The sequence below is a fragment of the Erinaceus europaeus genome, chromosome 1, assembly GCF_950295315.1.
Source record: "Erinaceus europaeus chromosome 1, mEriEur2.1, whole genome shotgun sequence".
NCBI lineage: Eukaryota > Metazoa > Chordata > Mammalia > Eulipotyphla > Erinaceidae > Erinaceus > Erinaceus europaeus.
Genome location: NC_080162.1, coordinates 52,475,018 through 52,488,506, shown reverse-complemented (window position 1 = coordinate 52,488,506; position 13,489 = coordinate 52,475,018). Strand labels below are relative to the sequence as shown.

General features: G+C 38.2%; 1 protein-coding gene across 1 annotated transcript in view; it reads right to left on the bottom strand.

The window, feature by feature from the left end:
• Window positions 1-13,489, bottom strand: part of CFAP61 (cilia and flagella associated protein 61) — a 322,791-nt gene that overhangs the window by 180,761 nt on the left and 128,541 nt on the right. The window contains exons 14-15 of the mRNA XM_060186112.1: window positions 12,687-12,813; window positions 7,802-7,879 (exon numbers count right to left, since the gene is read on the bottom strand). Of these exons, the coding sequence (XP_060042095.1) occupies window positions 7,802-7,879; window positions 12,687-12,813 (205 nt within the window). The remainder of the gene's footprint in view (window positions 1-7,801; window positions 7,880-12,686; window positions 12,814-13,489) is intronic.

Genomic DNA, 13,489 nt, shown 5'->3' with positions numbered 1-13,489 from the left:
TAATTAAAAAGCAGTATACTTCACTGTCCAAAAACATACATTACTGCATTTTTATAAATATCTAGTATTTATATATTTTTTTTAAAATGACTGTATTCAATAGTAAGCAATGCACTTTTATCTTTTGTTATTTATAATTACATCATATTTGTTCATATTTCTTTTTTTTTTAATGGGGCAAGGTGGTTGAAAGCGGACATTACCATGTGCAAGAACCTTGGTTCAAGTTCCCAGTCCCCACTTATAAAGTACAAGCTTCATGTAGGGAGAAGCAATATTCCAGGTTATCTTTCTTTCTCTTTCCCTTTCTATCTTCTCCTCCCCTCCTGATCTCAATTTCTCTAAGAGAGAGAGGGAGAGGAAAAGGGAAAGGGCAAGGAGAAGGAGAGGGAGAGGATGGCCTTTGAAAGTAGTGGCTTTGTAGTGCAGGCACTGAGCCCCAGCAGCAACAAGATCATAAGATAAAAGGGGTGTACTTCCACATTGTATCTACCACCTAAGTTCTATGTCCCCACCCAACCTCTCCTTAATTTTTCTTCAAAGAGCTTTGTCGTTAGTTTTCTCCATAAAATATATCAATTGCAGGCCAGAGGATGGTGAAAGGGTTAATGGTTTACAGTACAGTTGCCAATACATGGAAAGGGTGCTAAATTGGGGGGGGGTGAGTAAGTTCTGGACACCTTTCATGGGGAGATGACATATTACACCCATGTATCAATAACTGTACTATAAATCATTAACCCCCCCTCAATAAAATAATTTGTAAAAAAAATAATAAGGTCATTTGCCTAAGGCCTTCTCTCTGGAGGATAGCTACCCAGCTTTAGAAGTTGGTCCCAGACCACTGACCTAGTGTAGTGGCTCTGCACAAGGGCCTTCAACCCTGAGGCAGCAGAACTTTGTGTTCAAACCCCAGTCTCACCAGAAACCAGAGGTTCACGCCTGTGGAAAAAAAAGAGAGAGAGAGAAAGGAAAGAAAGAAGGGAGGGAGGGAGGGAGGGAGGGAGGAAGGAAGGAAGGAAGGAAGGAAGGAAGGAAGGAAGGAAGGAAGGAAGGAAGGAAGGAAGGAAGAAACCGAGAAAGAAAGGCTTTGAGGGTCGGGCAGTGGTGCACTGGGTTAAGCACATAGTACGAAGCACAAGGACCTGAGCAAAAGATCCCAGATCCCCAGCTATATGGGGGTTATTTCACAAGTATCCCCAAGCAATAACTCTGGAAGAAGAAGAAAAAAAGAATTAGTCCCTAAGCGGTGATTGCTGAAACCTTAGAAACCCCAGAGACTGGCAGTCGCTCCTCTTAGATGATGGAGAAGGAGCTGCCCAACATGGCTGACCAAGCATATGAAATATTCAGACAAACACCCACTGACACTCTCTGTGAGTCACCATTTACCTGTTTATGTGGAAATATGCCATCCCACAAGTCATATGCTTTGATTGGCAAATATGGCTGGGTTGTCCTTGAATAAAATTGTCTTGTTGGCTAGAGGTATGGATCGACCTGCCAACACCCATGTCTAGCAGAGAAGCAATTACAGAAGCCCAGAACTCCCACCTTCTGCACCCCATAAAGAATTTTGGTCCATACTCTCAGAGGGGGAGAAATGATAGGGGAAGATGACTAGAGATCCCTGAACTCCAATTCCATCAGGAGCTGGAGAGAGAAGAGGAAAAAAAAGGAAGAACGTTTGGAAATAGCAACAGTTGTAGATGTGACTTAGAAAGGAAGAGAAGGCAGGACCATAGGGGGGAAAGGGGGCAAATATATATAAATATAGATATAGAAATAATAGTCAGCCCATATCTGTGACCTTGGGAGAACTACAGCTGTTTCCACTGAAGGGAATGGAGTCATAGAACTCTGGAAGTTGGGACAGTATGGAATGCCATTATACCCTTGTTACCGTATAATTTTGTAAATCAGTATTAAATAACTAATAATAAATTTTTTAAAACTGCCATGTAGGGAGTCGGGTGGTAGTGCAGTGGGTTAAGCACAGGTGGTGCAAAGAGCAAGGACCGGCCTAAGGATCCCAGTTCGAGCCTCCTGCTCCCCACCTGCAGGGGAGTCACTTCACAAGTGATGAAGCAGGTCTTCAGGTGTCTATCTTTCTCTCCCCCTCTCTGTCTTCCCCTCCTCTCTCCATTTCTCTCTGTCCTATCCATCAATAACAACAAATAAAGCAGCCTTGTTCATAGATATTTCATGTGAGAAATAACACTTTAACATGATAAGAGGCAAGGCAAGGACTGGTGAGTGCTTACATGTAAAGGGAAATGTCACAAATACTGCTCTTGCTCTATGGACCTGGTGCCTGATACCATCCCTCTAACCTTGACTGGGTCAGTTTATCCTGTTTAACACCCAGCAAAGTACACTATGGGGGAGAATGGGGTAGGAATAGCCCTGAGAAGGTGAGTCTTTCTCATGATAGGAACAGTAAAGATACCTTACATATAGGGGAAACTCAAAATGCAGACAGACTGAAAAGCACCTACTTCTATTTCTTACTTTCCACACTTTCAAGAAGAGAAAATGGTGAGTGCAAGGAACTTAATTTACTATGAGACAGGCAGGGCTGGCAAACAGAAAATTAAGGTGAATTGTGAAGTCTATATCTAAGCCCCACAATGTCCCTTGCCCCCTTGTCTTTCTAGCTTCAGAAGCACAGAAACACACACACACACACACACACACACCACAAACAGGGTTTAGGACATAACCATGCCAGCAGTCAAACCCAAGAAAAATTTTGGCAAGGACTCATCTTCCAATCTGTGTTGACCCAGTCTCTCCTTTTACACCCTGAGACTTTTTTCTTTAGTTACCAAGGAGGCATCCCTCATTATAAAATAAAATGAGTAGTAAGTGAAAGGCTGAGAATTTATTGGAAAAAAAGTACAGAGATTATTAGCTCAAAAGACCAGATGGGCCATGTGCATCCAAACTCCACTGAAATAACAACTTCTTTTAAAAAAGAATCAAGGGAAAGATGGGGAAACATGAATAGGACAATTTTATGTTGGAAGAAAACATACTGAAGATCACTATAAGGTTAACCCTTCTCACCTGGGAACACTCAAGGGTCCTTGTCTGCTGCTGGCCAGTATTGTGTTAAAGCATCAGAAGAGAAAGTCAGACAACTGAAGCCCCCTCCCAACTAGAGGGATGGGCAGTCCTCCCAGTGACAGGAGAGATGCAATGGAGAAACAGATTTGCACAACTGTTGAGGATATCCATGCCAACCATCCATGCTGATAGATCTAATCTTTCATTCACGACATGGGCAGACTTTGAGGAAAATCGACAAGTGCAAAAGATAAGAACAGATAAGCATATACCTTACTCTCCAGGAAATAGGTTATTTGGAGAAAAGAGAACAACAAAAAATTCCTACCATTTCTAAAATAATCACTCAAAAATATATTGAATCAAAAAAGGAAATGACTCCACAGAGGGTACCACAAAATATATTAAGGGAATAAAGTCATAGGAACATCTCAGTAAATGCCAAAACACATTTAATAAAATTCAACACTTGCTCATAATAAAACTTTTAGTAAATTAAAATAGAAGGCATCTTCCTTATTATGATAATGGATATCATCTAGAAACTTATAACAAAAATTACATTAAAATTGGAGAAGTCATTCCATTTAAACCAGGAATATTATAAAACAACTCATTAAAAACACTACTATTTAAATTTATTTTACATATTATAAAATTGGAAAAAGAAATAGTTAAATATTTTAAATGTGGCATTTTTATTTGTCCAAAGATGACAATGGTCACAATGTGCATTTCAGATGTTCTGCGGAGTGACCTTGCCATACCCCCTTATGAGACAGCATACATTTCCCCATCTTTGGAATCTTAACATGCCTTTATAACTACTGTGGCCAAGAGAACAAATCTAAAGTGAGTCCATGGCAGAAAAGAGAATTGGTTGGAAAATCTTTAAAGCTAATAAGAGACTTCAAGAAAAGTTGATTGGATGTAAGAGCACAATACAAAAACTAGCAGTTTCCCCACATAAACATTCATAAAACATAATGAGAAAGGTATCTATTCTCAATACCTAGAAATCTATAAAATTCATAGAAGCAAGTATCAAATGTCTAGGACTGTATCAGTCAGAGTCATAGCAGAAAACAGATGGTATGTACAAGTTCACATAACCAGAGGTAATTCATATAATCAGATGTGACTATTTAGAGAAATCACTAGGAACAGTGCAGCTGCAACTGCAAACCTCCCCATGTGAGCAGAATGTGAGGAAGCAGTTACTAGGGGTGGGGAGAGACAGAGAGACAGAGAAAAATTCACCTGTAAAAATTAACAAATCTCCTATATTAACTGTAAACCATTAATCCACTCAATAAAAAATGAAAAAAATAAACTAATTTTAGTAGACCAATCAGTCAGCTTGAGGCATATCAATCTCCTCTCTTTCTCCCACTAGGTTTCTAAATGGAAATCTTCCAACAGGAAGTCCAAGGGCAAAGGTATTCAGGGTTCTATCCATCAGCTCAGGCATGCTGGGGTGCCACAGGGTGGAGAAAGGTAGAGTGAGTCTGTAAGAACAGAGTACCTACCACAAAAACCTGTGTGAAAAAGATCAAAGAGAGCACACATAGGACTATGTGCAAGGACCCATACAAGGACCCAGGTCCAAGCCGCCACTCCCTGACTGCAGGAGGGATACTTCATAAGTGGTGAATTAGGTCTGCAGGACTTTCTCTCTCTCTCTCTCTCTCTCTCTCTCTCTCTGTGTGTGTGTGTGTGTGTGTGTGTGTGTGTGTGTATCTCTTTCCACCCTCAATTTCTCTCTGTCTTGTTGAATAAAATAGAAAAAAAAAAAAAGGCCACCAGGAGCAGTGGATTCACAATGCCAGCAATGGGCCCCAGTGATAACAATAACCCTGGATAAAAAAAAAAAAAGAGCTCAAGAAATTCAGCAACAACAAAAATACAGAAAACCATGTTCACAGAAAGGCAATCTCAGTATTTTAAGTGTCAATCCTACTTAGTCTATAAAATTCATAAAGTTGAAAATAGTAATATTAGTTATATATATAAATTTTATATAGAAAAGAAACCACACAACTGGAGGTGATCATGCTTAGCAAAATAAGTAAAGAGATGAAGGACAACTACCAGATGGTTTCACTCATATGTGGACACTAGAGATTAAATACACATGAACCTGGAAAAAAAAAACAGAAGCAAGCAAGCAAACTGTTTCTAAGACTTGTGAGAACTCTGGTGGATATCTCTGGGAGGTGGTGGAAGGGTGGGGATACAGAACTTTAATGATGGATGTGGTCTTGTAGCATACTATTAACAGCAAAAAAAAAAATGTTTTAAAGAAAAGAAACTATCCAAATAAAACTAAGAAAATTTAGAAAGATACAAATGAAATTGGTCCAAGCTCTGTGAAGAGCAGTTTAGAGAACTCTCAGAAGGCTAGAAATTAACCTACCCTATAACCCTGTAATTCCACTCCTGGGGATATATCCTAAGGAATGAAATACACCCATCCCCAAAAGATCTGTGTACATCCATGTTCACAGCAGCACAATTTGTAATAGTCAAAACCTGGAAGCAACCTAGGTGCCAAACAACAGATTAGTGGCAAAGTAAGTTGTGGTATATATACACAATAGAATACTATTCAGCTATTAAAAATAATTCACCATCTTTACTTCATCTTGGATGGAACTTGAAGGAGTCAAATTAAGTGAAATAGTGCAGAAAGAGAAAAATGAATATTGTATGATCTACACATACAGTGGTGAAAAAAAAAAGATCGAGAGTTGGGCGGTAGCGCAGAGGGTTAAGTGCAAGTGTTGCAAAGGATCCCTGTTCAAACCCCCGGCTCCCCACCTGCAGGGGTGTCGCTTCATAGGCGGTGAAGCAGGTCTGCAGGTGTCTTTCTCTCCCCCTTTCTGTCTTCCCCTCCTCTATTTCTTTCTGTCCTATCTAACAAAGCCAACATCAATAACAACAATAATAACTACAACAACAATAAAACAATAAGGGCTACAAAATGAAAAATAAATAAATAAATATTTTTTTAAAAAGATCAGTAAGTGGAAACACAATACAGAACTTGGACTGGGTTTGATATATTGCACTAAAGTAAAGGACTCCAAGGAGGTTGAGGTAGTGAGGTTTTAGGCCTAAGTGCATGGTGATGGAACAGGAGTTAGAGGGGGTGAGAATGTTTTGCAGAAAACTAAGACATTGCACACAATAACTGTACCAGTAACTGCATTTACTGTAACCGACTAATTCCACAATAAAAACAATAAAAAAGCAAAAAGAAAAAATGAAAAGAGAGGCTCCTAAGTGATACTAAAACATATGATAATACAGTAGTTTACAAATAACAAATAAGCCCACAAGACAAAAGGGAGTTTAAAAATTTCTGGGAGTCGGGCAGTAGTGCAGCCGGTTAAGCTCACATGGCATAAAGCGCAAGGACCGGTGTGAAGATCCCGGTTAGAGCATACACTGAAATTCTCTGTTCCAGACTCTTGGAAACAGAGTTGGCAGTCAGCTGAGGTAAAGAACAAACACCTCATCACAGACCCCTGCAAGCTCAACCCGGCTTTGACCTAGCACGGTATGATTGGGCCCTCCTCAATCGCTATTGAACAGGCCATGGCCGGTGCGCCGCTATGTTCCATCGCTGGGGAGCCAGAGACGACCCGAACTGCCCCTGCGGCTACAGACAGACTATGACCCACATAGTCAACGACTGCCACCTCTCCAGATTCAAAGGAGGTCTCGAAACTTTACATCAGGCTCAACCTGACGCTGTTGACTGGCTACGGAAGAAGGGCAAATGCTAGAAGAAGAGCCTCAGGCTCCCCACCTGCAAGGGAGTTGCCTCACAAGCGGTGAAGCACAGGTGTCTATCTTTCTCTCCCCTTCTCTGTCTTCCCCTCCTCTCTCCATTTCTCTCTGTCCTAACAATGATGACATCAATAATAATAACAACAACAACAACAACAAAAAGACAAGGGCAACAAAAAGGGAAAATAAATAAATAACTTATAAAACATTGCTAAGAGGCACATGGAAACTTAATAGTGACAAGGAAGAATTTTAAACCAATAGGGAAATAGTGATATACATAGCAATAAATAATTTGGAAAAACTGTGGGGGCCAGGTGGTAGTGCACCTGGTTGAAAGCATATGTTACAATGCTCAAGGACACAAGTTAAAGCCCCTGGCCCCCACCTGTAGTGAGAAACCTTCATGAGTGGTGAAACAAGGCTGTAGGTGTCTCTCTCTGTCTCTCTCCCTGTCTCCACCTTCCCTCTCAATTTCTGGTTTTCTCTATCCAATAAACAAATAAAGATATTTAAAAAATTAAGCACAAGAAAACTGCACTGGGAAAGAAAATAAAATTTAATGCCCACTTACCAATACATAATGCAAGTAATTCAATGCAAGGAAAAATACTGCAGGGCATGCTACTATCAATAGCAGTAATCTTTTGGGAAGAGAAGTGGGACTCCTTTTTGGTGGTGGTAGAAGGCTATCTGAAATGTTAGAATGTGAATGTCTTCATATATTTCTTGTAGTATTTTAAATATGTTGTGCTAGGGGGGAAAGCGAGATTTGAAAGACTACCAAATGAGACACAAGCAGATGATCATTTATAGCCTTCAAAAAGGGTACATTCCTATTTTAAAAAGCAAAAACAAAACTTCCAATGAGGTATTGTGTACTAATATCAGAACATAAAAAAGATACAAAGAAATTAATGTTCATTTCACAGTTTACCATTTCATTTTTGATGACTGCAATGCCAACTATTTGTTCTGCAACAGTAGCTACGTATGCCTGCAGTGGTGTTCCGTTCTGAAAAGGCAAGAACATATTTTAAGACCCTTAAAAATTTTGCTACTAATGTTTCTGTAAGCAGTCAATAATGGGTTTAGAACACTGACCACATAGGACAACAACAGAGACAACAAAAAACACTTATCTTTGGTCCAGCTAATAAATTAAATGCCCTCTCTTATGGCTATTTAATCCTTACTTCAACTCTATGAGATCAGTATCATTATCTCTATCTCATTTATAAGAAACTAAGGCTTGGTAGATTGAATAACTTAGTAACATCTCCATCCAGCAAGTTGGATCTGTGAATCAAACCATAATCCCTTTAGTTCAGACTTTCACTCTAGGTCAGTGGTTCTCAAATTTTATAATCTCGGAACCTTGGTACTCCGGGACTACAGAAAGCTTTTGTTTGTGTATATCTATCACTATTTTTGGCTAGAAATGAAGACAGACATTTTTGAGTGTTAATTGTATTTATTAACTAAAATAAAATTTAGTCTTTTAATAAAAATAGAAGAGTAGCATTGTTTTATATTTATACAAATCTAGTGTCTGGCTTAAAGGAAGGCAGCTGGATCCTCATCTCTGTTTCTCCATTCAATCTGTTACAATATGTTATTTTGGTTGAAATATATGAGAAAATCTGTTTCATGAAGATATGTAGTTGGATTGGTATTTAAATAATCTTTTCATATAAGTATGGATATTTTTCTTTGATGCTCCACCAAAACTCAACAAGTAGCAGTATTCCAACAATTACTCTTAATGTGGAAACTGAAATCAACAAATTTTTATATACTACTATGTTAAAATTCATCAGTATATTTTATACAATGAATAAATCTATCACTTATTCATGATTTTATAACATAAAATATCGTTTTTCAGGAAAATAGTGGTTAACCAAGATTAAGTGGATTTTTCAAATGTTGACTATTACATTAAAAGATATCAAAACATCACATTTGGTTAACAGTACCACCAGACTCATTTAAGAAAATCTTTTAAATACTAGAAATACTGATTTTCCAAAATTCCATTTTTTAATTCTGTTATATGTAGTTGGCAGATACTGTCTTAAAAATGAATAAGGTGGGCTGAGAAAATGATTGCACTTTTTTCTATGACAAAACTAAGCTTTCAAGGAAAAAAATAGAATTTTGGAAAGTCAGTATTTACTATCATAAGCTTTCTTGGTCATTACTCCAGGCCCCCTGCATTGTTTAACACTGTGGTCTATTTACATAATCATTGTTTTGCCTGAGACCTGCCCTGCCTCCAGGGTATTAGTTTAATCCCCACTGGTTAGATGGAAGCTTGCTACTTTCGAGCTCTTTTCTTCTCTCCACCCCCTATCCTACCCATTTCCTTTTCTGACCTGCCACTTCCACTTCAGAAGATATAAAGGCATTTTTTCTCTGATCAGTAAAGGCATTGCATTGCGTTCCCACTCAGCCAAGAGTTCCTGGTTCCTCTCCCGCATCGCAGAGTAAGCAGAACTCCAGTGGAGTTCTCTCCAACCCAGAGAGTATGTGCCCGGGAAGAAACACCCTCAGACTAGCCCGGCATCGCTTGATGCTTCCTAGAATTTACATTATTTTTGCCCCACCCCCATAATTGGTATTGATACAAACGGTACCAGTGGTACTAAAGGTTCAAAAACAGTGGTGTGTAAAAAACCTTGACAGTTGCAGTGTGGAGCAAGGCAATAACACAGAACTTATTTTGTCTGCCAACTACTCTTTTAAGTTATCCATGAAAAAGGCAACTTATTCAGTGTGCTCTTCAGTCAAAGAAATACTTTTCTTGAAACATGCCTCAGTCTACAGCAGAAATTTATGTCTACTTCTTATTTTGCCACACAGAATATTAAAGATACATGTTCTGCAGTATTTAAATTGAATAAATTATTTTCACTGCTTTTATTGAATAAAACTGACTTTTCCTTTAATTTTTCTTTTATTTCCTTTTTGTTGTTGTTGCTAATTGAAATGTCTACCGAGATCATCATAGGCCCACAAGCAGTTGTAAGAAATAACAGAAAATAATTCCTTGTCTACTTTTTCTAGTATTCCCTAATGGTAACATTTTGCAAAACCCTAGTGTAATATGACAAGTAGAGAATGCACAATAATGCAATAATTTGTGTGTGTGCTGCATTCTACAGAATTTTGTCCCCTGTGTGTGGCATGTATTCCCATTATCATAAAGATACTGAACTATTGAAAACAACTAGAGCAAAAAAGGGAATAAATAAATAAATATAAAAAATAAAAAAATAAAAGATACTGAACTGTTTCAATGCAAGGATCTGTTGGGTTGCCTTGTTATAACCACATGCATCAATCTCTATCTGCCTTCTACCCATCAGCACTCCTTGTGTTCTTAAACCCTGGAAAAAAATTGGTCTTCATTTCTACAGTTTTGGTACTTCAAAGCATCACATAAGTGAATCACATAGTATGTAACCTTTAGGGAGTGGTTTTTTTCTCACTCATAGTTTTCTGGAGGTTCATCTAAATTAATCCAGTACCAAAAATTCACTCCTTTCTACTGCTGAGGAGCATTCCATTGGATGGATATGCCATAGTTTACTAATCTACCTGCAGAAGGATAACTGGAATGATTCCACTTTCTATGAAAATTCATGTAAAAGTCTTCATTAATTTGTGTTAAATGCCTTGAACTGTAATAGTTAGCTTGTATAATAGCCACATTTTTTTTTTCTTCTCTAATGAAGCTTCCATCCTGCAGGTGGGGACCAGGGGATTGACCTGAATCCTTATGCACTGTAACCGTTTTTTTTTTTTAAACATTTTTTTCCCTTTATTTGGGGAATAATGTTTTACGGTCACCAGTAAATGCAATAGTTTATACATGCATAACATAATAACCAATTTTTAATTTTTAAGAAACAAAGTGTTTCCCAGAATAGTAGTGTCATTTTACATTCTCAAGAACAACACCACCAGTGATCTTATTTCCCTGAAACGTCTCCAGTGTTTAAAGCTTAGTAGGTCATTAATTTTTGTCCCAGGTATTCTCTTGTCATGCAGTGCTATCCTAAGGGGGTTTCCTTTTCCTGCTGCTACTGTATGTGGCAGTGAGGACCTTGATGACCATGAAGAAGTTTGGTGTCATTGCCTTGCTCCAAATTACAGCTGTCAAGGTTGTTTTCACACCACTGTTTGTGTACCATTAGTATGAATATCAGTATGGGGGGGGGAGTTATTTCCTACTATCACTATGAAAAGTTTTTGCCTTAACCTTCTGAAAACTTCCATATTGTGAGCCACTAAGGTTCCTCAGATCACTCTTTATTTTATTTTTTTTTTTAAAGAAAGAGCCACATATTTGCTCTGGCATATACAGTGCTAGGGATTGAACGCAAGACCAAAACACTTCCTGACGCACTGCTTCCTGGGCTGATAGAATGAGAATCTTATTTATTTATTTATTTATTTATTTATTTATATCATTTTAATTTTTATTATATTTATTTATTTATTGGATAGAGATAGAAATCGAGAGGGGAGGGGACACAGAGAGGGAAAGAGACAGAGACACCTGCAGGCCTACTTCACCACTCACAAAGCCTTCCCTCTGCAGGTGGGAGCCAGGAGCTTGAACCTGGGACCTTGTGTACTGTATGTGCTTAACCAGGTGAGCCACCACCTGGCTGCCTCAGATGACTCTTTAAGAACCAAGGTGCTATACTTTCCACCCTCTACCAAAAGAAAAAACGTTTGCTCAGAGTGGTAGAGTGTTGCAGGCATCCCAGTGATAATCCTGGGGCAAAAAAAAAAAAAAAGCATTTCTTTATATTAATTGTTCTGGTTCTAGTTAACTTGGATGTGTTTGTATTAAAGAAATAACTTACTTGGATAGTATGATGCTTTGCCATGAGCTGGACTCAGGTTCGAACCTGGTCCCAATTGCATTGAAGGAAGCTTTAGTGTTATGATCTCTTTCATCCCCCCCCCCCAACACTGCCTGCAGCCTCTATTTGAAAACAAAAATAAAAAAATAAAAACAAACAAACAACAACAAAAACTGGGTTCTTCTTCAAGAAAGCAGTGCTATGTTGATGGAGAAGGTTGGCATACTGATATTGGACAAAGTGCTAAAACACACTATAAGAAGGCATGGAAATGTACCCCTAAAAGACTGACAGTATTGCAACATTCCCTAAATAAATTAATTAAAATCAAAGAAACAGTAGTAAGAACTCCCATTGAAAAAAATAAAACAAAAACTCCTGTTAGCTTGGCTTTGCAATGACAAATGCATAAACTACTTTAATACATAGAGGGTCTTTTGGAATCTCAAATCATCTGAGTCATCATGATGCAGACAGCTCAACAAAAAAAGTCTGAAGGGACTCTCTATTCCATCAGGGGAAAATGGGGCCTGAGGGTCCTACATCTGATACTTAGTGCTTCTGGGTAGACATTAAGCACCCACAGATTCCTAAGGATGATGTTCCCTAACTTGTTACATTTGACCATTCCAAGGACTGGGATCTGTCTCACTATGTGATTTTTGTTTGAATCAAGTGAAAATTTTCCATCCTGTGATAATGAATTAGGGCATCTGATTGCCCTCCTTGGATCTTCAGTGAAGAGAAACATCTTCACTTTCTTAAGTCCCAATCCCTTTGCTTTTCTCCTCTTGCTTCCATCTTCCAACCCCACTTCCAAGACTCCACACAACACAATTATTCAACTGAGACTCAAGGAAACTTTAGGATTGAGCCTAAAGCATCATCATGGGCCCATATTGTCAGGAAATGGAAGCCAGTCTTGTGAGAGTAGGTACTTACTGGGTCGCTGCGAGACTCGTTGTATTGTTTTAAATCTTCCAATATTTTTTTACTCAGTGTGAGTGTGTTGACAAGATTTTCAACACCAGGAGTATCTGAGAAAGCAGCTAACCGTATATTAATGGACCTGAATAAAGAAAGAGACTTTGCTATATTAAGATATTAAATATATTTTTAAATATTAAAATGGAATTATAACCAATAATACATGTATAAAATAATATTTTGGGATGGAGAGGTAGCTAGCTGGATAGTATACACATGCTTTGCCATGAGCAGCTTGGGCTTGAGCCCTAGAACAACATGGAAGGTACTATGGTATTGAGAGAAGCTTGGGTACTGTGGTGTCTCTCCCTCTGTGTGTGTGTGTGTGTGTGTCTCTTCCTCTATCTCAATGGAAAAGAGTCCTGGGACAGTGAAACCATACATATGCAAGGTCCTACCTCTACCACCAATAATAGTAACATTAACAGTAATAATAATATGCAGTAGTCTGTATTACCACCTGGCTTGGTTAACTTGGCAAAAAGTAACTAACTTATTTCATTCTAAAAAAACCTAATGCTAAGATTGAGGTAAAAATAATTGATGATATCATTAGCCAGGAACAACACAAAATTGCACTTAAAAAATTTTTTCAGCACCAAGATTTATTTCATATTGGTTTCATGCATACAATTAAATCTACCACACCACCTTCCCCATTTTTTAAAGTATGTTGCAAAATTAGTAAATTACATTGAACTCCAGGATGGCTTCATGAATCTAAAGTCTTAATATTTTTACTTTTGCTTTTGTATTTT